Genomic DNA, 24,880 nt, shown 5'->3' on the forward strand with positions numbered 1-24,880 from the left:
AACTTGGGTTTGTAAATTTGGACCTGGAACAAGGGGGTGCACGGTGGCTTAGTGGTTAGCACGTTCGCCTCACACCTCCAAGGTTGGGGGTTCGATTCCCACCTCCGCCTTGTGTGTGTGGAGTTTGCATGTTCTCCCAGTGCCTCGGGGGTTTCATCCGGTTTCCTCCCCCGGTCCAAAGACATGCATGGTAGCTTGATTGGCATCTCTGGAAAATTGTCCGTAGTGCGTGAGTGAATGAGAGTGTGTGTGTGTGTGCCCTGCAATGGGTTGGCACTCCATCCAGGGTGTATCCTGCCTTGATGCCCGATGACGCCTGAGATAGGCACAGGCTCCTCGTGACCCGAGGTAGTTTGGATAAGTGGTAGAAAATGAGTGAGTGAGTGACCTGGAACAATATCCTTTGGGGTAAACAGACTAAGGTGGAGATGTTTAGTCAGCCGTCCCACATGGTGTTGGAGTAATAATGGCTTGTTTTGCAGCCTTCAGATCTGGAAAACTATTTTTCAGCAAGGGATTTTTACCGAAATATTTTTGAGACAAATCTCATGCCATTAGTCCAGCACCTCAAGCTGGGCCAAAATTGGGTCACAAAATGTATCAGTGTTTCCGAACACACCAGCCAAGTGATATCTGAATACCCAAAGAAGAAAAAAATCAAAGTATTAGAATAGCCAGTGAAAAGTCCAGACCACAACCCTACTGAGATGTTGTGGCAGGATCTTAAGAGAGCTTTTGATAAACAAATGCCTTCAAATACTACAAATAGTTCCCAAGTTATTGTTGCTAAAATTACTTCTACATGTTATAAAATTACAGTGTTTACTTATTTTTCCCATCTAGTTTCTAAATGTTACTTTTTGGGTGGAAAAAATCTCTTCTGATTTTATTCCCACTTTATTTATTTATAAAAGCTGATGAGGAACACCCTGTTGTTATCTCTGCCTCTGCCACAGTGCCCTAGAACTTGTAAGTGCAATATGATAATCATTAACTATATAATTCAGATTATTTTATTTTGGTAGTGGTGGTGATAGAGGCTTGATTACTATATAAGCACCACCACTTCACCCATGTTCTATATCAAGCAAGAAGAATCTCCTGATTAGATGTAAGTTTAATAATATTTTTAAGCAGTTACCTGTTCCAGCTTTATTTAATGAATGTAATTAATGAATGGAGGTTTTTCTATTTGTGCATGAAAATTAGAGTTATGGCTCGTCGGACTGAAGTGCTATTACTTCTTATTCTCACCATCGCTGTAACAGCTTTTGGAAACTAAGATTAATAGAATTAAAGCTTTTCATATCAGTCCACATGATCCACGAGTAGTGATAATGGTCTTATATATTCATTATATGTAATAGCTGTTAATGAAAATACGAGATGCAATAGCATTTGCTAGTGACTCGTTTTTAAATATCACAACCTTACATTTTAGATATTCAAATTAACATCGATACATGAATGTGGTAAAAATAATGTTTTTCTCTTTGTAAGCTGATGTGGAGAAACCTCTTTCAGGTAATGATCAAATTAAAGCCTTGATAATAAACCGTAAAAGAGTCATTATAGCAACCAGCACTAACATCTTTCATCATCTAATATCTCTTTTTCTCTCTTTTTTTGTGTTCTAGTGGATTTTTTGATCAGCTAGTACAAGGTACTTATAAACATGCATAACCCTGTACTTATAAACTGTTCAACCCTGTTAGTTTTTATAATAACAGTTATAAATAAGCTACTGTCTTTTTGTGTTTTTTCTTCTTAGATACCATAAACAGTAAAGAACGGGTTACTGTCCATTTGATTGGGTGAAATTTAATGGCCGTTGCTTCAATTGTCATGGCATCAAAATGGACTGTGTTTCTGCTGAGGTTCAATTCATTTCAGGTCAACTGTATTAATATTTAGTGCTATTTAGCTGGAATATATTCAATTTGCAGTGTGATGAATCATATATTTATTTAGAACAAGTGTGTTTTTTTTTCCAGATATTCTATATATGATCTTAAAAGATTAATTCTGAAAACATTGAATATACATAACAATAACACTAACATTAGGATTGAATTGAGGTTTTAATATCCAGTACTTTACAAAAATTTTGATTTAAAAGTAATCCATTAATGAATCCAATATTCCATACACTTATTTCATTAAGTGTAGTCATGAGAGCTTGAACAATTCCCTGTTGGAACACCAGGGGGCGTTCCGGCAGGTGTTTGTTTACTGTATATCCGGTTCCATGTGTCTTTGCTTGTTTTGTACCATAGATATCTATACACTAGATGTCGCATTGAGGTCTTAAAAATGCGTCAAAACCGCCGCCATCTTTGTACGGTGCTCCTTTACCTCAAATGCATGGACGATGCCGGACCTCTGTGCTGCATTTGGTTGTTCAAATGAAAGAAATCTAAAAACCAGACAGCAAGGGATTACATTTCACAAGTGAGAATGTGTTTTATGATACTGGATGTTAGGAAATTATATTTCTTGTTCCGTTGGTTTGTTTCAGTCCTTGGTTAACGACCGCAGGTAATCCATGTTAGTTACACATCAGTTTTTGACAGTTAGGAAAACCGACAATGTTTGTAGATTCTGAAGCTCTTAATAAGGATGTTAAAAATTGACCCATGCTTTTTTGCTTAAAGGTGAAAAGACCCAATTTTATGTATGTTTTGTAAGATTCCCTTATCTGTCAAACATATTTTATTAGATTGTCCTGGACTTAACACAAGCAGAATGCTCTTTTATCAAGTTACTTCACTTAAAGACATATTTAATGACATTATGCCTAAAAAGGTTTTGGATTTTTTTTTTTTTATCGTATTGTAGCCAGGCAAGTGCCTACCAGTAGGGGGCATGGTAGGCTAATTATTCCAAGCCTTTTTAAAGCAGGCACTCGGAAAGAGGCTTCGAAATGTGGGCTTTGTTTTAAAAGCACATGGGATATAATGCTGCTTTGTTTGGTTGTGGCTGAATTTGCCCCAGATGAGGTATTCTGACTGGTTATTTTTATATTGTTTGTTTTGTTTATTTATGGGTATTTATTTTGATGCTATGGGCAAATTGTGTTTTTGTTTATCTAGATGCAGATGAATTAAGTAATGTTGACTGCTGTAAGTACCGCGGACGCAGGATAAAAGGGACCCAGATGCAGGATAGACAAACACAAACGGGGTTTAATAACCAAAAGACACGAAACATAACACAAACTAACAACAAGACAAAACAACAGTAGATTCCACGCTGCACCAGGCAACGCGGCTTAACTAAATACTACTAACAATCAAGACACATGAGGGACAGGTGTGCAGACAGGGAGGAGCAGACGAAGTCAGGGCAGACATGTGACAGAGAACATAAACAGAAGGCACATGACCAGAGTCCAGGCTGAGTCCTGACAACTGCGTATGTTGACAGCTGCTGGTATAGGTAAATATATGGGCTTTGTTTAATTTAATTAAGATGGGATGAAATGTTTTAATTGTATTTTATTTTCTGGTAATGTTTTATTCAGATGTGAATAAATGCTCATACGTTGACTGATGGTTATATCTGCTATCTGCCAAAGAAGGTAAATGTAAATTCATCTGTTAAATTGAGATTGTGCAGTTGGTAACCGGGGTTTTAAATGTTTAGTGTTTTAATAAAATATAGGATGTATTGTTAATTTTGTTTTCTTCTGTTTTAGATTCAAGTCAATTGCTGTTTCCCCTGTGTTGTTTTTATTTGGTTCCCTGGGGGCCGTTTCAGAAAGGAGGTTCAACCAACTCTGAGTTTAAATTTGAACTCTGAGTTGACAAACCCCGAGATGGGAAACTCTGAGTTTTCGGTTTCAGAACAGCTGAAATGAGTTAGTTTTATCAACTCTAAGTTGACTGACTCTGAGTTAAGCATGTGCATCACAACTATAAAAAGCCATTATCAATGGAGTGCAGATATAACGATTCACCATGGCAACAGCATCAGGCAAAAGAAGTCTGCATACAGTATTTCTCACCAGCAGAACCGGAAGTGCTTATGCAAGCATATGGAGAATTTTAACACGTATTTAAAAAAAAAATAAATAAAAAATAGCAACATTGCTGTATAAAACAATAGTGGATTTAACATCAAATTTTAAAAGGTGTATTTTAAAAATGTGTATATGTATTTTATTTATATATATATATATATATATATATATATATATATATATATATATATATATATATATATATATATATATATATATACCTTTTAAAAAGTTTAAAATATTTTTAATGTAAACTGTATATTGTTCATTTCTTGTCTCTCCTTATTGCTTAAGTGGTTGATGTTGATTTAGGATTAAGAAAGTAATTAATAAGTAAGTAGACCAAATTAATAAGTAGACCAATACTTTCTAGAGATAGTATTTATTACATTAATCTAATTAGACTGGTTGAAGATGTAATTTGTAGTTACTAATTAAGAACTATTTTAGAGTAAATTCCCAACTGTTATAATATCAGAGGTGAAACCGGAAGAACAGAATTTTATTTGATTAGGAAACAACACAAAAATGGACAGAAAGCGTTTAAGAGCGAGGCACACTTTCCTGACCGCTCTGCAAACAGTAGCTTTACTAATATGTCCTGCATCCCCGATGTTATACAAAAAACTACAATTTGCAAAGAAACGTAAGGTAACGCAAAAGCATCTACTCGGATGTAAGAGCATGGCCGCGATGGCTGATGTTAGGATGGATTATATTATGGATCTTATTAGGTTCTTATTAGGGATAACTGATTTTTGCTACTGATCGGAAGGTCATGGGTTCGAACCCCAGGTCCACCAAGCTGCCACTGCTGGGCCCCTGAGCAAGGCCCTTAACCCTCAGTTGCTCAGTCGTAAGTCACTCTGGATAAGGGTGTCTGCTAAATGCCGTAAATGATGACCTTCTGATCAGTAGTCCAACACCTTAACCACTGAGCTACCAAATCCCACATTCGCTTTGCTGCTCTCTGCGTAACTAAAATGTGGGCAATGAATGAGGTGTTTAAACGTTGCTTCCCCTTTAAAAAAAGGGGAGGAGACAGACAGAAACTCTGGGTTGGGTTTACCGAAGAAAACCTGCTCCCGACCAGGTTAGGTTCACAGAGTAAGTTACTATAGTAACTGACTCTGAGTATAAGTTACCTCCCTTTCAGAAATGGGCTTGACTTAACCTGCTTTCTCGTGTTTAACTTGCCTCCCTTTCTGAAACGTAAAACCCAGAGTTTCCCTCATTTCAGGGTTAACATACTCAGAGTTTTCACTTGACCTGCTTTTTGAAACAGGCCCCTGGCTGGCCGGTCTCAGAGGTGTGTGCTGCATGGTGGCAGCACGTGCATTTTGTGGATTGTTTGTGTACGAGTCCGGTTGGCTGGGGTTTTGTTTTTGTGTTCCTTTTTTTATAACACCTTCCCAGCCTTATGTCACCAGCTTGATTTTTAGTGCTTGCTTTCTGTATGTGTGCGGGCCTTTCTGTGTATGGGATCTATGTTTGCCATATTTTCTTGATGTGGTTATGAGTGAAGGTTTATGTTTTGAGTTGTGTTAGTTTTATTTGAATTGTGGTGTTTTTTTGCTTTCCAGTGTGAATTATCAGGGAGATGTCTCCTTACGTTTTAAGAACCTGCCACATGCTAGGAAACTAGCTAATATAGTTAGAGTGTGAGTTGGCTGTTAACATCTTGGAGAGCTGGGACCATTTTATGTCTGTGTTTTGTGTATATCCTTTGATGTCCTATTTTTGTAATAAATCTTTGTACCTTGAGTGACTTGAAGTGTTTCTCTTTCAACTAATTTTGAAGGAGTGGCCCAGTGGTACAGTATGTTAATTAAAATAAAAAATTGTATAATATTATGATATTTGTGTTTTTGTAATTGAATTTTGCCATGAAAATAGCTTTTGATTGCTGACATGGTATTAAATAAAATAATCTGAATCTGTTTGTAGATTCCCAAGTGATAAACAGAGAAGAGTTGCAGCACTAAACACTTTTTAAATGGTTAATTCAGCCGACAGTCCTGGAAAGATGTCACCAGTTAGGTTGGCAGTTCAGCCTCAAAGTCAAACTTTGTGGGGTTTTTTTTTTTGGTTTATGTGACTTTAGTACATACTTATTTAATGTGGCAAAAGTATTGTCGGAAAAGAATAAATAAAAGATAGAACAGTCTTTGGCACCTCAACTATCTAACTTTCACATTATGTTCCTCTCAAATTTGTGATTTGCTTCCACCTGCAAATTGTTTTGTCATACCTGCAAACTAGTCGCTTTTCGGCGAAATCCGCCGTTTTTAATCAAAATATGTCATTTGTGTGAACCGTAACCCCAGTTCTCTGAAACATCGAGTGGAGAGATCCACCTATGGGAACGGCATCCGTTCCTGACCTCTACAGAAGCATCCAATTGCACCAAGTCTGGCTTGACAGAGGTAGGTAAGGTAACGCCCATAACTCAAGTGCTTAATGCACCTGCACGTGCTACCTTTCTTCATTGAGCATATTCGCTTCTCGTGCAGCAAGCGGGGCAAACTTGGTGGATCTCTCCACTCGATGTTTCAGAGAACCGGGGTTACGAAAGTAACCTATTGTTCTCTTTCATCATCTCGTGTTCGAGATCCACCTATGGGAGATATAGACAACTCCCCGGTTGCCCAATACACTCACAGCGAGGCCCTGTAAGCCAGAGGATGGCCAAAAAGGTGGTGCTCGGCACGTCACAAAGCAGCAGACATAACATACTGCGCGGGGTAAACAACCCAGCCAAAGAGAAACACGACATGTGGTAACATGCATGTTAGAACCCCGCTGATGTCCAACAAGCGAGCCGCCTGCAGGAAAAGAACATGTATATAAACATGTGAATGGACCAACCTGGACGTCAGAAGAGGGGGAGACTATATGCTGGAAACATGCATAACCAGGCCGGGCAGACAGGGTTGAAAGGAGTGCGGGCCTAGTAGCACGTGGCTACAAAGAGCCCACACTTAAGACCGCATGAGCCACCATGGTACGGGTAACATCAAGCCGGTAGTGCCTGACAAAGGTGTGCGGAGAGGACCAGCTCGCAGCAGCACAAATGTCCTGCAGGGGCACTCCCCCAAACAGAGCCCAAGAAGCAGCCAAGCCTCTAGTGGAGTGAGCTCTGAGGCCACCTGGGGGCTGCACGCCCCCCAGATTCATATGCTAAGGAGATGGCTCCCACAAGCCAGCGAGAGAGGCGTTGCTTAGAGATGGGTTTCCCCGTGTTCGGCGGGGCCAAAGAGACGAAGAGCTGGTTGCTCCTCCGAAAAGCGTTAGTCCTGTCCGTATACGCCCGTAGGGCACGCACAGGGCACAAAGCATTCAACCTCTGATCCTCCGCAGAAGAAAAGGGAGGACGGTGAAAAGCGGAGAGCTCAATCACACCAACAGAGAAGGCTGGAAAGCACTTAGGCATGAAGGCCGGGTTAGGCCTAAGCAAAACCTTATCTCCACAGAGCGAGAATTTGGTGCACGAGGAATGAACCGAGAGCGCATGCAAATCACTGACACGTTTGGCGGAAGCCAAAGCCAGGAGCAGAGCCGTCTTGAAGGACAGCAGCTTGAGGGAGATATCATCCAGGGGCTCAAAAGGCTGTTGGGCCAGCACCTCCAGCACCATGGAGAGAACCCAATCCGGGACCACACTTCTGGTGACCGGTGCGGCGCGCGCCCTTCATAAATCTACGGACAAGGGGGTGCTGTCCCACCATAGTGTCGCCGAAACCGGCGTGACACGCAGCGATAGCCGCCAAGTAGACCTTAATAGTCGAAAAGGTTCTGCCACGATCGATAAGGTCCTGCAAAAAACCCAGAATATCAGCGACGGAGCACAGATACGAAACGAGCTGGCTCTCCTCGCACCACTCCTCAAACACACGCCATTTGCAATCATAGAGCGAACGTGTGGAAGAGGCCCTGGCATTCTGAATAGTGGCAATAACACGTGGGGGAAGCCCCATAGTGCTTAAATTCACCCTCTCACGGGCCAGGCCCAGAGAGCCACCCTGTCTGGGTGAGGATGAAAGATTTCACTGTTCGCTTGGGCCAGGAGGTCCGTGCGAACGGGAGGGGCCAAGGTTCTGCATATAGCAGAGGTATTATCTCCGCTAGCCAAGGTGCCTTGGGCCACCTGGGAGCTACAGTATGAGGATCAGAGACAAACCCTGTACAGCGACCCTGGCCAGAGTCGGAGATATCAGGCAGAGCGGAGGGAAAGCGTAGAGTAGCCATGGATGAGGCAGAGCATCCATGCCGAGGGGGGCATCCTTGTCCCGAAGGGAGAAGAACATAGGACAGTGGGCGTTTTCGCGCGAGGCGAAGAGATCGACGGCAGCCCGGCCGAACCTCTCCCAAAGCAGCCTAACTATCTGAGGGTGGAGCCGCCACTCTCAGTGGCGCAGCGCGGACATGCATGCGCGTGTCACCGTGACATAGCGGCAAAGATCGCGCAACGGGCTGAGACGAAGGGACAAAATCCACTTCATGAAAGCCCTCATTCTCAGAAGACCCAGAGGCAAGACATGGATAGCCGGAGCCAGTTTACCCCACCCCAAGTTGTTTACCCCACGCAGTGAACGGGAGAACCGTGAATTCGTAACATACGCCTTGGTGGGCGAAACGAAGGAATTTCATATGCGGAGGATAGATGCTTATGTGAAAAAAGCATCGCTTAGGTCGACCAAGCAAAACCAATCGTTCTGCTTTATTGACCGTATGAGAGAGCCGTGTGTCAACATTCTGAAGTTGTATTTCCGTAAATGTTTGTTCAACACTCTGAGATCTAGAATAGAAAGAGAGATCTAAATCCTTTTTCGGGACCAGGAAATAGCGAGAGTAAAACCCCTGATCGCTTAGATGCAGGGCTACAACCCGAATCGCTCCTTTCCGGAGAAGAGATGAGATTTCGTCTATCAGAATGTGGGCGGAGCTCTGGTCCGTGTGGGACCAGACCACTACGTTGAACCACGGGGGTGATTTGGCAAACTGAAGTCTGTAACCCCTCGTGACTGTGTGAATCACCCAATCGGGGGCTGAGACCGACAGCCAGGCTGTCACGTGACTCCCGAGCGGCCCCATCACACGACTCCCCGGGATGCCGGGAGCCGATCCGGCCGGATCGTTCATTAATGGTGCAACGGCGCCCTCCAGTGGCAAAACCAGAGAAGTTTTAATTTTTTTGTGGAAAACTGGGGCCGTAGCCTTTATTGAAACTGTGAGAGGAGTGTGAAGGGGGGTGTTTGGTGACACTGCTTCTGCACTCAATCCCACGTGCTCCCCCACTGGGAACGCACTCCGGATGACACGGGGAACAGTGAAGCCTGTGCGGAACAAAGAACAACCCTCTGACCTTGCCGAAAGAGAACCTCCGTCTTTTGGACGGGCGAACCTGGAGGGTAGAACAGGTGTCCGGGGGGCTGGCCGCCCATGAACACGGACCGAAAACCCCCTCGTTTCTGGACCGAAGGGGTGGGGTTGGGAGGCTTCCTAGCCGCGGCTGCAGCGAAGGACACCTTACCCCAGGGCCTAGCGGGGGGTGGGTGGTTCGGGGGGCCCGCTCTGCTGAGCCTGTGGTTTCCCACGGGGTTTGTTGGTCCTGCTCGTGTAGTGGGACTGGCAACCTGCAGCAGGAGCGTTAGGCGTCCGCCCAGATGGCGTCTGGTGCTGCGCCGGCTTCCTAGGAAGACACAGCTTGAAAGCCTCGTCCTCTTTCTTCTTATCGTCGCAGCGCTGCTGCATCAGCGCAACGGCTGGGCCCGAAAAGAGCTTGGCCCGGCTCAAATGGCGCTCCCGCGATGCGACGCTTCTCACTATCGGGGAGACCGGATAGTTTAGATTAAGCCACAGCGCGCGTTCCCCGACCACCGACAAAGCCATAGAGACAGCTCGCCTGGACAGCTTGGCGGGCATTGCGGAGAACGAGGTCATTGACAGTTACAACCTCCTTCCAGAGATCGGGCGATGGCAACCCACTCTCCAGTTGTTGACCCAAATCAAGCAGGAGTTAAGCCTGATACGCGGACAACAGCGAGGAGACATTGAGAGCTATATTTATAGTTTATTTATAGTTATATGAAGCCTGGTGAATCGACGCGGAGAAGCGATCCATCTTGCCCGGAAGGACGGGCTTGGGTGGGGCGAGCAGCCCGCCCTGAGATGGGTTAAGGTGTCTGGCGATGGAAGGCTTGATCACGGGGGGTTGCCCATGCCCAGACCCACCATATCCTTCACCTCAAACCCCGCGAGACCGTGTTTCAGGTCAAGCAGATCACCCCAGCAATGTCTCATGTGCTTAGCACACGCAGGGACGACGGGCAGAAGCTGCTTCCTCGGGCCGGCAGGAGGCCCCAGAAGCTTGCCGTCATATACATCCCTCTCCTGATCCGAAGCATTCAGGAGAGCCAGCCATTCGATGCTGAGCCGTGCGGTTTGCAGGTATGTTTGTGTATCATATTTAATAAACCAATACAATTTAAATGAACATGTATAGTCACACCATTGTAGCAGTGTTGCATGCAGTAGGCTATAAGGTAAGTAGTGATTGTTCATTTGACGTTTACTCAAGTGGAAGAATGTAAGTAATAAACTTAGACCTACTAACACTACGCATTATATTGTGAAAAAGTAGATTATCTTAATATCAAAACCTTACATTTTCTCTGGACTTAATGATAAATACATGTCTGACCTTTGGAACGAACCAAAAAAAACTAGAAAGACGCATTCATGACGATTTATGGTGATTTTATTTCTTTGCCTACATTGACGCTAATGCATTAAGAGGAGGGGGTCCCCCGTACCAAGATGGCGGCTCAGTTGAGGCATTCGCTCCAATGTACTTCCCTATACAAGGCGACATCTATTGTATATATCTACGATTTTGTACTCACATGTGAGTCCTTAATGTTGTGCTTTGTTCTTACAGTATGTTCTGCATTTTGTTTTTGTACCTGGTTTTGCATTTACAGTAATTTGCTGAGTTTCTTCTAGTGTTTTTCTGGGTCTGTTGATTTTGTTATTTTTTAATAAACCCCTGTCTGTCTGTCTGTCTGCTATTCATGCATTTGGGTGTTAATTTTGTTATACACTCGGTCGGTATTATACATAGATTCTTTAGGTTGTAGAGTGAAGTATGAATTAAAATATTCAGTGCCATGTACACATTGTATATTAAAAGATAGTACATTGATAGGAGAGTTACTAATAATATGCCACTGCTCTTCTCTTCTTTTTAGAATCACTGTCTGAAATTCGGCTCAAACTTGATGTCCGTACACAATGCAAATGACTACCAGCTGGCCAAGTCCCTTATCTGTGCTTATGACCCTGCAGAGCCCCCAACTTGGTTAGGGCTCTCTAATTGCCAGAAGGTAAAACAACTTTCAGTGACTGTGAAACAAAACACCTTTTAGGAAAAGAACCGCGGGAGGCCCCCGGGTGTTCAGCAGCGTCGTCTTTTTCCCCCTCCGAGTCGGACAGCCCGAAATCGACACACTGGGCAGCGGCCGTTTTGAGCCTGCGACGCAGGAGCTTTTTTGGGAGCGCCAAAGCGACAAGCTTTTTTTTCTGTAGAATGCAGAATACAAACTTCCCTGTGCCACTGGAGCTCACACAGCCCCAAAACATCAGAGATCCACCACCATGCTTTACAGTGTGGATGGTGTACTGTTCACCATAGGCCTTGTTGACTCCTCTTGAAACATAGCATTTATGGTTGTGACTATAAATTAAAATTTTGGTCTAAAAATCTAAAATCTAAAAACCAATCTAAAAAAGTGGACAATAACAATGACAATAATCGATGTTGAATTCTTGATTCTGTTTGGACAAAAAGTGTTTATTTATTCCACTCACACGTTTATAGCAAAGCACTCGTTCTGATTCATTATAATTTCTGTATTAACACCTTATTTAAACAGATTTAACATGTGTAGCTGTTGATATGAATTTTTATGAGGAAATTTAATTGCCATTTTTGGAAGGTCTCCAGTGTCAGCTTTTTATCACAGTCAGAGATAAATCAGAATTTTTAGTTTTATTGACTAGGGAATGGCTATTTATAGATGCTATAATATCAGTGATAACATGATCTAATTTTTTTTAATGTATATTCCATAACATGAAAGACAATAATTATAGTAACATGATTAATGTAGAACATTCACTATAAATGTAATGTTGTTTTTATATTATGGGATTTTTATATTTGACAATGAGTATTTCCAGAGATGAGCACAAATGAATAACTGTACAGTACATGTGCTCCACCTCCCCTGCTTCACATTAAAGCTGAAGAGACGCTTTCAGACTCATTTAAGATTTAACTCAGAAATCGCAAGCATGGTTTGTCAGATCAGATTTTCATTGCTGTTTGTCTGTGTGGCTTCAACAGCCTTCGGTAAGTTTTATATCCTGAAATATCACTTGAGATAAAGAGATGTATAAATCATAGTGGAAAATGAAAAACTTTTTTTCTGTTTTATTGTTTAATGCTTTAAGGTCTGGTTGAAACATCTGTAACAGGTAACTCTCACAGACTAACACACTTTCAGCACAACATAGCCTTCCAACATGAAAAATTAATAACACTCTTTTTCTGGCCATTTTCCAGCATCTAAGTGGAATGAATTGGTCAAAGGTATAATTTATTCTGAGTTCTGATTTTAATAGCATTTCTGAAAAAAATAAAAAATAATTAAAAAAAACTGATTTATTTTATGTTTAGTTTCCTTGCATCGTTCAGAGCCTGAAAATGAATATTTCTCTTTGGAGGGATCCTCATGCTCACCATATTGTCCATCAGGATGGGTGAGCTATGGCAGACGATGCTACATATATGTTGACCAGCACATGGAGTGGATCTCTGCTGAGGTAAACCACACTTCCTTCATATCCTTGAAGTCACAGCTTATGAGATAAGAAGTAAATCACTATTAGAAATTCTCCTAAGAGAAGAAGAGATTAAGATCACTTTGATACACATCCACTGTGATCAGGCTTTAGAACTAAATGTTGTACTATCTTGTATTTATCACATATCACTCAGCACTCATGTTTAATCATGCTTCATAAAACTACATTCATGTATGTGTATCACTGTCAGGTCCATTCACAGCAGATGCTCAGTCACTTTGGTTAAACGCATAACTATAGATGTAAATGTTCTAGATGTAACAGTTATAAACTGGCTAAATAGAAGATTTTCAGAGCTCAGTGATATTTATTATTAAAATATCTTACAACTTCACAAATTTCTTTTCAACCTTTGCATTTTATTTCAGCACAGTACTTTTTTAGCATTAAATGTTTTCTTTTTCTTAGACTTTGATATTATTCTTGTATTTAATTATCATACTTTTAGTTTTAGTTTATTATTTTGTTTTAAAGCTTTTATTTATTTCCATGTAAAACACTTCCGTTGACCTATAAGTAAGAATTGTGCTATAATATAAAAATGAATATAATATAAAATTCAATATATAATATTTAATATTTAATATAATATAATATAATATAATATAATATACCATACCATACCATACCATACCATACCATACCATACCATACCCCGTGACCCGAGGTAGTTCGGATAAGCAGTAGAAGATGAATGAATGAATAATATAATATAATATAAGTCTAAACTTATTTTATTGTAAGGCTTTGCCTTGGCTTAAAATAACACTAAGCGACTTTAACACCTCCAGGGGAAAAGATACTTATCTGTTCTGCAGCAGTGAAAACCACAACCAAAAAAAAATCTATCTGTCAAGTAGAAGAGTACAGGCTGTGTGTTGATTTAAAAGATTTTATATATTATAATTAAGTTATATATTATACTATCTAAAGGAATTGAGAAGGAATTTTTTTTTGTTCCTTAAAATATTAAATATCGAATGCATCTTTTACTTCCTTTTGACTTTTTGATTTTCCAGAATCACTGTCTGGATCTTGGAGCCAACTTGGTCTCAATACACAGTGAAGATGAGTATCAGGTGGTCAAGGCCCTTATCCGTTTTCATGACCCCAAAGAGAATCCCACGTGGATCGGCCTTACTAACTGTGTGAAGGTAAAAGTTCAGCATTGGTTCAGGCTCAAAACACAAAAAAAAACCTTATGATCCGTTTTGTGTCGTCTGATTGCAGGCTTCAGTAGAGGATGTTAGACATGGGTTAACATACTCAATGTCATACATTTGCTTACTTTTCATTTGGCACCTAGAAATAGTGCAGAATTATAAATATTAAATATTCAACATTATTTCATTTTATTATTATTTAATTTAACATACTTGCATTTTTTTACATATAGAAGGTATTTTTTATTTAAAAACATTATTCATAATTTATAGTTATAATAATAATTATAACTTTATTATTATTATTGTTGTTGTTGTTAAGGTTGAATGAGAAAACATTGATTTTAAAAGAAATTTTAAAAAAATATCAGATTTTCAGTCATCTCAGACTTTTGGACTCCACTGTATATGAATATATATATATTAATAAATTAATATACAGTGAATTTTATATATATATATATATATATATATATATAATATTTATATATATATATATATATATATATATATATATATAATATATATATATATATATATATATATATATATATATATATATATATATATATATATAATTATTATTATTATTATTTATTTTTTTTTTTAGCTAAAAAAATGGTTTTGGTCTGACGGCACCAAATTATCTTTCACCAAATGGAATCCGGACGAACCCAACAATTTTGAAAATATAGAGTGTTGTGTCCATATGAACTTTTCTGGTAAGTCGAGCCTCTTGTGTAGCTGTGACGCTTCATTATCAAGTGATGTCAGTTTAACTGAATTAATTATTATTATTATTATTTTTGGCTTACAGTCTTTATGAACTGGAATGACATCCCATGCGTTAAGAAATATCCCTTTGTGTGTGTCAAGAGGCTTAAGTAAGACTCTTACAGCCTCACCTTACTGAATGTAATGAATGATGAAGGTTTTCTTCCTGCTCTTAACTGAAAAAAGATTTTGAGTGTAAAGCCCATAAGAATAAATTAAGAGAAACTTTACAGAGGAATCTTTGATGAATTCTTTCTTTCTATTATGTTTATAATATTCTATATGTATGAGATGAGATGCGATGAGAAGAGATCCACTTTAGGGGACTTTTTTATTCTTATAAGAGTCACTACCCTGAATTGGCTCATTTCTAATACCAACACATCCTCAACTGTTTCATTCCTATTAAAAGTCATGTTATGATTTCACTTATTACCAAATCATATATAGTTATAATTATTCTTACATTCACTGTTAGATTATGGAGCATTCACCAAATGGGTGTGACCTTTTAGTATAAAAACACAGATGACTTTTAGCATCTTCCTGTTTATTTCACACATTTCAGTTTCTAATAACAAAGAAGCCCACAATCCACGATAGACTTCTGGGGTTTTTTCACCACTGCACCAGCAGAGATAAGGATCTGTTCCACTGATAATGTTAAACATGTTTAAATTATGTGTCTTAATATATGTTAAAACACTCTCACTACTAACCAAATATTCAAAAGCATGTAAATACCATAGAACATTCATTGTTTTTTAACCATTAAACTGAATCACACCACAGTGCTGTTGAATTCTCAATTCTGATTGGTCAGAAGGTTCATTGTCTATAGCAGCAGTTTTTATAGTAGTGTAGCTGAAAATCACAGGTTTATATTAATGTGATTGCTTACATTTTTTGTGGTAATTCTGTATGTTAATAGGAATTTAACTCTTTCCAGAGACCAAACATGGATTTTTTTGTGTGTGTCCAAGTCCATTAAATGTCTTTATCATCACACACTTTTTAGCGTTACGTAATGACTCATTAAAGTTGTTTTTTTTTTAAATCATTTGTTTTTCATAAATATTTCTTTTCTAGCCTACAAGCAGCAATATATTCATAGAAAAGTAAAAAAACAAAAAAGGTTAGTTTTTTCCACACAAATGTCTGTATCTTCAAAGTAAATGATGACATCAAACTCATTTCTGTTCTCTGAGATGCTCCAAGTGTTTGTTTATAAGCAGCTCAAATTTGGTGTGATCATCAAAATGGTGCGATCTTCAACCACTAAAATTCTGCATAAGATTATCAGCAGAGGAGGAAAAAACACACGTCTCACACTGAAAGCTAACAGAGTCTTGACTCAATTTAGTTCAGACTCACCGACAGAAAATCATTCATTTATTTTGATCATTAGAAAAAGGTTAGAGGAAGATTTCCTGAAACAAGCATATATATGAAACAGAATAATAAAAAAATTATTAAAAAAAAATACAAAAATTCATAAGAGCAAAATAGCAAAAAAGGCAAAAGGGGTACTTTTTATTGTCAAGCTGAACCAAAAGATCAGACTCACTCATAAGAGCCAGAGATGCCATTTCTAGGGTCTAAGCAAAAAATTCTAATGTTTTTAACCATGTATGCGTTTACATTTAATCTTTGTGATTCAGATTAAAGAAAATATCAGATTATAAAGAGTTCAAAATTCAAATATAAATGAGAAAAAATGAGGATTTTGTATATAAACTATTTTAAGCAAAGATGATGATGATGATAATAATAAAGTATAAATTCTCATAATTTCACACGAAAAAATCTCATTGTGTGAAATGTTTAAAGAGAAAAATATGCTATACTTTACAAAAATGTATACTTTATTTACATTTTAAAAAAGGACAAAATTATGATGATAACATAAAATATTACAGGGTTCGGATCACAAAGCGTGCCAAGCAGATTCGCTGATATCCAATACATTTTCCGGAAGTAGGTTGGAGAATTATTTGTAGATCTGCTGGTTTAGCGGAAATTCCGGTGTAATTTTACTTCCGATGAAAGGCAGGAAAAATGAATGCGTCTTCGCTGTCTTTGGGATTTTAACATTTTTTTAAGGTATGAATTGGAAAAGTCCGATCTAATAATTGTGCGTTTGTGTGTTTATTTTATTACGTTACGCCATGGCAGCTGACACCCTGGTTGCCTTGACAGCTCTCGTGCAGTTAGCTAGGTGCTAAACTAGTTAGCAGCCAACTGAAGCAAGGAAGCAGCGTCTTTATTCCTGTATTGTCATTTATAACGCTTATTGGGAGTACTCAACCGGGTCATAGATGTAAAACCAGTTCAACAGGTCTCAGTCACTCGCTCGTCTCTCATTAAACACAAATACTTTGATGGTAGTGGCTTTTTTTTAATTAATGTATAATTTTATCCTGTTCCTGACTGAAGGGAGTGGAACCGGATGTAGTTCTACTGGTGTAACACATTGAATGTTGTGCTCTTTTTTCTGCTCTCCGCGGTTATAAATAGTGATTATTTGAGTTAACAAAGCCTTCCCTGTCAGCTAGAAGCAGTCATTCTCTTCTGACTCCACATTCTCCACTGTGAATGACTCTTGGACACAGTGGAGGTCAGCGATTGGCTATCCACAACAGTGGAGTTCAGCTATTGGTTATTTGGAATAATGGAGGTCAGCGATTGGCTATCCACAACAGTGGAGTTCAGCTATTGGTTATTTGGAATAATGGAGGTCAGCGATTGGCTATCCAGAACAGTGGTTCTCAGCGATTTTTTTATTTGGAACAGTGATTGTCAGGGATTAGTTGTCTATAAATGATGTTCAGTGATTGATTATTCGGAACAATGGCGGTCAGAAACTGGTTATATGGAGTAATGGCAGTGAGTGATTGGTTATTCGGAACAGTGGTATTCAGCAAATAGTCATTGGGAACTAACAGCTGTGGTGCAAACTGGAAAGCCATATTGCAGAAGAGCCTCAGCATCATCTGCTCAGTCACAGTCGCCAGATTTGCTGTATTTTTAAAATACAATTACAATAGGAGTCTAGGGACAAAGTAAGTTAGTAAGTAACCAATGCTGCATTGACCACCAGCATCCACCCAATCAGCAGAAGTAGGAGCTTTACTCACCTGTCAGTCACGTGGCCCCTCGTTTCAGAAAGCTGCACCTCTTACACTGTCGTTCAGGTGTTTTAGCATAAACAGGTTTGTGCATGTCAGTCATTGTGAGGATGACGTTATTATTCAGGTGTCAGCTGATACTCATAGTTCTGGTTATATTTATGTTACTGAAAAAGGAAAACAGTGTTATTGTTGTATTAATATAGATTTAACTTGTTCCTAACTACCAACATCACCGGCATCATCCTCCTCTTTGCATTTCATGATTGTTTCCTATGTCACAGTGGGTCCAGTGCCAGTTAGACAACATGGGTCTGTTATCTGACCCGAACCGAAGGAAGGCATTGACGAGCCTGCTCACTCGCCTCAATACTCCCATATGGTAAGCAGTCACTCATCAGGACTCGACACTATGTGTTGAGAAACTGGGAAACCAATTTAAAAAGAAAACAAAAAACTGAGCAATTTCAGTCTTCTTAATACTCTGTTTGGACCACAGTGTGGTGTGCTACCTGGCGGGAATTGCCTGGTTCATGGGCCTGGCGTTTGAGCCGTTCACTCTGCGGACGTACATGTCGGAGAACGCGATGGGTTCCACCATGGTGGAGGAGCGGTTCCCCTCAGGAGAAAGAGCTTTGGCTACGGCACGGGAGTTTGCAGCTAATAAGAAAAAGGTTGGGTAAGTAGAACTGACTTTTATAAAGTAGAATGAAAACTAAAGACTTCTGGGCTGTTTTGTTTCTGTAGGTTTTAAGTGATAATGTTTACATATGATTGTCTGTGGTTCTGCTTTTTGTTCATTCCTGTTTCATTGAAGGGGCATGCCAGTGGACTGGTTGGTCAAGACAATGCAGGCCAGAGGGCTAGAGGTTTTCACTCAGAGCTTCTCACGCACGCTACCCTTCCCTGATGAGAACAAGGAGAGATTTGTGAGTTTGTACACTGGCATATAAACACAATTTATTTCAGTTTAATTCACAACAGCTTTGTCAGAAATCTCTCTCTCTCTCTCTCTCTCTCCCTCTCTCTCTCTCTCTCTCTCTCTCTTTCTCTCAGATGGTTCGAGGCACTAATGTGTATGGGATCTTGCGTGCACCTCGAGCTCCACGAACAGAAGCTGTGGTATTTAGTGCCCCCTGCAGTCCTGGCAACAGCAACAACCAGGCAGTGGGTCTTCTGCTGGGCCTCGCCCAGTATTTCAGAAGTGAGAGGCTTTATAAAATCCTTTTATAAACACCATGTTTATAAACATGGAGTAAAACTCCATGTTTTACTTCATGTTTTCAGTCTACATTTCCGCTGTGCTTTTAATAGAAAGTAAAAAAGGATCCTTTGTCAAATAAACCTCACAACCACTAATAAGAGCATATTATTATAGTCTATGTAGGTTGAATGTCTACAGCTACATTACAGGATGGTAACGTGTGTGTGTGTGTGTGTGTGTGTGTGTGTGTGTGTGTGTGTGTGTGTGTGTGTGTATGTGATGGAATATTGAGAAACTTACTGGTCTGTAAATTCAACACCCTCTGCATTTAAAAAAATAATGAACTTTAATGAACATGTTCACATGTTGTAGATATATTGCTCTAATTCCCACATAGTGCATATAACTTAAATAGACATTATTTCAGAATATACAGAAAGTTGCAGAGTACTGTGATGATTACTATGCAAAGAAATCTGTAAATTTGCCCCGTCAGTGGAGTAACGGACTAAAAACACTGTTTGAATTCTGCCCAGATGTAATCAAGACCAGAGGAGATGTAACTAAGTACCGGGAAATAAATGATGCTGCTTTATCTCTGAGCAGCTTATTAAAAGACAGAACAAGCATTTTTATGTTGTTGTTTCCTGATTACGGTTCTTCTATGTGACACAGGTGTAATGTTTGTAATGTTGTCATCTCAGGTCAGATTTACTGGGCTAAAGACATAATATTCCTGGTGAACGAGCACGATCTCATTGGTATGCAGGCTTGGTTAGAGGGGTACCATCACACCAACATCACTGGTGAGTTACACACGTCTTCCCCGATCACATTTAATAAATAATTAAATGAATAAAATGCATCTTCCTATCAAATTAAAACAATGAAGAAAAAAAAATTAAAGCCCTGAATATATATATATATAATGTGTGTGTGTGTATATATATATATATATATATATATATATATATATATATATATATATATATATATACACACATACACACACACACACATATATATATATATATATATATATATATATATATATATATATATATATATATATATATATAATGTATATATAAATATTTTGTATTTTTAGTTTTTAATTTGTTAGTAAAGTTACAAAGAGCTACAGTTATTTACATTCATTCACATAAGTTCTCACAAGTTATTTTTTTAATCCATATTTCATTACATTTTCACCAAAGAGCCTCATATTTTCTGTCCATGGCATCTGAATTTTCTGGCCTCTAGATTAGACACAAAATCTTAATTTCTTTTTTTTTTTATCTTTTGCCGCAAATCCGACATTATGCTGTAACGGATCGATCAGGTATGAGCTTCACGCCGCTACAGGGCCGAGCCGGCTCCATCCAGGCTGCTCTCTCGCTGGAGCTCAGCAGTGATGTCATTACCAGTCTGGACCTGGTCCTGGAAGGTCTAAACGGCCAGCTCCCCAACCTGGACCTGGCCAACCTCTTCCACGCCTTCTGCCAGAAGCTTGGTGTCCTCTGCACCATTCAGGGGAAGGTAAGAAACACATTAAGACAAACCTGATAGCTTTAAATCAGGATATATATTGTGTGTGGAACCCATGAACTTTTTAAACGCTATGAATCCGTTTATAACGTAGGTGTTTTTTCACACCACAATATTGTACATTTGATATAGAAATATTCCCTATTGTTTATTCATATATATTCATTTAATAAGGCAAAACATGTCTGTTACAGTTTATTGGCTTGAGGATTTATAATTTTTATAATATTTGCAGACTTTTCTTACTGACAAACACGTATCTGTTGTTTTGCCTAAATTTCCCTGGTGCAATTAACGACGTACGAGTCTGATTATTTATTTGTTTGTTTATATGTAAGCTACACAATCTAATAAATTGTATAAAATAACCAGAAGCCAAAGTATAGGATTAAAACTGACTTACGAACATCCTCACATAAAAATGTCTGCATCTGTAAACGTTCATGTTTATCTAATTTGTCCTAACGCCATCCCAAACATTTAACAAGCTAGCTCAGGTAGACATGAGCGCGGTCCTCCAGGAAGCTCATTGATTGTATCACAGAACAGTACATTCAGCAGTCCTGTGTGTTCCTGATGGACTCCCAGTATTTACAGTGCATGAGACCCTTGTATCCTGTCTCAGCTCCAGAGGAACGACTGGGACAGTACGGACGGTTACACCGTTTCTGCACAGACAATGATCCTAATGGTGCTGAAGCAGGCAAGCGGTCGGCCTTGGGGTGACCACGGTCTCTTCCTGCGCTACCACATCGAGGCTGCGACCATCCGTGGCATCAACAGCTTCAGACACTACAAGACTGACGCCACCACTCTCGGCAGGTAGTTCTTTCTCCCCCCATTTCCACACATTTGTACTCACACAACACTGATAAATGACAGAATGCACATTTATATTCCTGTCTTCTACTAATGACCTGAACCTGAATAAGAAATTATGTATAAAACTTCTCTGATATTCATTCTTAACATTTCACAGGCTGTTTGAGGGAATGTTCAGGAAGTTGAATAATCTCCTGGAGCGACTTCACCAGTCCTACTTCTTCTACCTGATGCCTTCGCTGTCTCACTTTGTCTCAATCGGATACTACATGCCTGCTTTTGGCCTGCTGGCTGCCATCCTGCTGCTGCGAGTATCCTAACAGTTACACAAGTCTCTTTATTTATGATCCTTTGACTTCACTGTTCCTTTACAATATCTCACAATAAGTCATGAGCACACTGACTGGCAGCAGGTTTTCTCATGCCTTATTACACTAGAACAGCGAAAGCCCTCTGTGTTCAATTTCTGATGGTAAATTCATTTGCCCCGTCATCTATAGCCATAAGAAAGCAGAGCAAAATTGGCCGTGTCTCTGGGTGGAATCACAATGTCAATCACAGTGACGCTAGACAATGGTGTGCATCTATAAGCTCTATAATTCCATGTATGTGGACGAGGGCAAATAGCACATTCCTGCAGGTCTGATGAAGCATGACATTAGATGCTACTCATGTGTTCCTCTATAGTCTACATGATTATAGTATTTGTAACTGGAGGTTTTAGTGAAAATATCTTCAGGATCCTTGACTTCATTGCAGGCATTGGATCTGTGGGTCCAGATTGGGAATCCGGCCCCAGTAACCCAGGACGGAGTCACTGAAGGAGTCCCGGTCAGTTAGAACATTTTCAAACGCTCGAAAGTAGGCTTCGAAGTAACTACGGCATACATCACAATCTTCTAATCATTTCAGGGGCTTTTTAATACATGTAATATTTCACCTAGATACATTTATCATGTCTGTGATTTACACCTAGACCTGTATGGAAATCCATATATTCCTATTCCACATGTTCCTACATTATAGTTAAGATTAAACGTAGATCATTCTCATTAGCTTTAGTGCTTTCGGGTGCTATTTTGTTTAAATACAGATTCTCCATGTCATTTTCTCAGTATGTGGTGTTGAATCCTGATCTGGATCTGGTGCAGTATGACTATAGTATCCTTTTCCCAACATTCTCCATTCCTCCAGCCGTCTAGTTCCGTTGTCCTGTCTGTGCTGACTCCGATAGTGATCAGCCACCTGACTGGTGTGGCTCTGTACACACTCCCCATCCTGTCTCAGGAAACGGCAGTAGAGCACTTCCCAGTGTCTGAGACCGAGGCTGTGGTTCTCACTGCCATCGCCATCTACACTGCAGGATTGGCACTGCCCCACAACACACACAGGTACTCTCTCTCTCTGTCTCTCTCTCTCTGTCTCTCTTTTTCTCTCTCTCTCTGTCTCTCTCTGTGTGTGTCTCTCTCTCTGTCTCTCTGTCTCTCTTGCGTCAACAGCACATCACAAAGTGTTTCACGCTTCAACGGTCTGCCCAAGTTTACAATTTCTATTTGTTAAAAGCTACACTGTTTAACAATAAGGAATGTCCACAACCACTATCAGGGCTGCCGTTGTGTATTATTGCAAAAGGTTTAAATCTGTAACATCTGACTTGTCTGACTAGCTCATCTCATCGATATTACCATTATTAAAATACAGTGTGTGTGTGTGTGTGTGTGTGTTAGGTTGATCTCAGGTGAGGGCACGGAGCAGGGTTGGCAGGTGCTGAAACTGGCAGCTCTACTCTACTTAGCTGTGCTCCTCGGTTGCACAGCTCTCATCAACTTCTCCCTGGGCTTCATCCTGGCTGTCACGCTGGTGCCGGCTGCTGCCTGTGTCACACCACACATGCCTAAGTATGTAAACATGATGTGAACTGTTTTATAATCACACTCTCCATTGTCACTGAGGACAGATTCCCTTTTGATGTATATCCTGAATTTAGATACTTCTGTAACTTTGCTTTCTGACAATGCCCATTGATAAAAGAGCTACAGAAATAAAATGAACTGAATTAAATTACGATTAAGTCTCAACCTCTTCGATATGATTCTCATTCATATCCATGAAGCCCCACCTCCAAGATCAATTCTAGACCATATAGCATGTATAAAATGGTGACCAGAGACACATCCAAACACAAGCTTTCCAGACCTGATTTCCAAATTGCTTTCCTTAATACTCTTTTTTTCTATCCTGTGACCGAATGTTCTACATATCCTCCATGGTTATTTGTTCAAGTGAGAATTTGACGCTCATTAACAACTTTTAGCTATTTTAGCATTATAACAGTTCGATAGGAATCTGCATTTGGATTGTCAAAAATGTAAACAGATCCTATGTGTGTTTGATCCTATGAACTGTCTCTCATTAGGTCATTAGGTGCCGTTGCGATGGTGCTACTCAGTCCAGGCTGTACAATCCTCTACTGCATCTTCCTCTTCCAGGACCTCCAGGAAGCGCCGGTCACACTGTCCGAGTGCTGCATGCTCTTCCTGTCCGTCATCTCTCAGGGCATCCTGGACCACGCCCTGTACGGTTCACTGGTCTACCCACTGCTGGCACTGTTTGTGTATCCGTGCTGGCTGCTGCTTTGGAACGTCCTGTTCTGGAAATAAGAAAAAGAACAAACTGTGCCTGTACTGTGCCTTGGGGTTTACCTAAGAGGCAATATGCGGGGACTGAGTGGTCAAGAATATGGGTGGAGCTACTGAAACATAAGAAAAAGAAAACTGTAGAGGACGTTTTCTCCTGCAAGCTATTTCTTTGAACGTTGTTCATATTTGTTTTAGGAAAGTAAACAGCAAAGTAATTTGTTTAACACTGAAAGGAAAACATAAATATGATTTCTTTAATACGCATAAACATCAGTGTTTGTCTGGGTGGCCATTGCTTCAGAACAGCTAGCAAGAATCACTGAGTGTCGATACTAGCGGCATATTAGACTTAAGAAAACAAGTTCACCTTTTAAGCCTCACTGGTAGCAGGTAGCTGATAAACGTGGTACTTTTCTCCTCTTAATGTGATGAGCTGTTCTGAACAATGTAAATAAGGCACAACATCATGAACGCAAGCTTACAGCACGCTAACCTAACCCGCTGTTCCGTTTTGATGAACAGTTCTGTTTCTTGATTTAAAATGTACTTTTTTTTTGTTAATAAAATCCCTGAAAACTTAAAGTCTGTTAATGAGTTGTTCTTGCAAGACATTCACACGCTAAATACGGATTCTCCAGTTATTTCCTTGCAAA

At 39.8% G+C, this 24,880-nt stretch overlaps 2 protein-coding genes across 5 annotated transcripts in view; both read left to right on the forward strand.

Moving 5' to 3' along the window:
* The first annotated feature begins 1,086 nt into the window (after positions 1-1,086).
* Positions 1,087-24,880, forward strand: part of LOC132848988 (type-2 ice-structuring protein-like) — a 98,624-nt gene continuing 74,830 nt past the window's right edge. For all 3 annotated transcript variants that reach the window (XM_060875138.1, XM_060875143.1, XM_060875141.1), the window contains exon 1: positions 1,087-1,111. The gene's annotated coding sequence lies outside the window, so the exon portion shown is untranslated. The remainder of the gene's footprint in view (positions 1,112-24,880) is intronic.
* gpaa1 (glycosylphosphatidylinositol anchor attachment 1) lies at positions 14,721-24,809 on the forward strand. 2 transcript variants are annotated; one of them, XM_060875135.1, is made up of 13 exons: positions 14,721-14,834; positions 18,299-18,396; positions 18,514-18,693; positions 18,832-18,943; positions 19,071-19,218; positions 19,923-20,024; positions 20,561-20,757; positions 21,392-21,588; positions 21,746-21,899; positions 22,348-22,419; positions 22,783-22,979; positions 23,316-23,486; positions 24,005-24,809. In XM_060875135.1, exons 2-13 carry the CDS (start codon positions 18,323-18,325, stop codon positions 24,246-24,248), a joined length of 1,848 nt encoding a protein of 615 aa, XP_060731118.1. In that variant the 5' UTR covers positions 14,721-14,834; positions 18,299-18,322; the 3' UTR covers positions 24,249-24,809. The 2 variants fall into 2 exon arrangements, with proteins under 2 accessions (XP_060731118.1, XP_060731117.1); XM_060875134.1 differs by lacking the exon at positions 14,721-14,834 and adding an exon at positions 16,878-16,989.

This window comes from Tachysurus vachellii, chromosome 7 (genome assembly GCF_030014155.1).
Source record: "Tachysurus vachellii isolate PV-2020 chromosome 7, HZAU_Pvac_v1, whole genome shotgun sequence".
NCBI classification, from domain to species: Eukaryota; Metazoa; Chordata; class Actinopteri; order Siluriformes; family Bagridae; genus Tachysurus; species Tachysurus vachellii.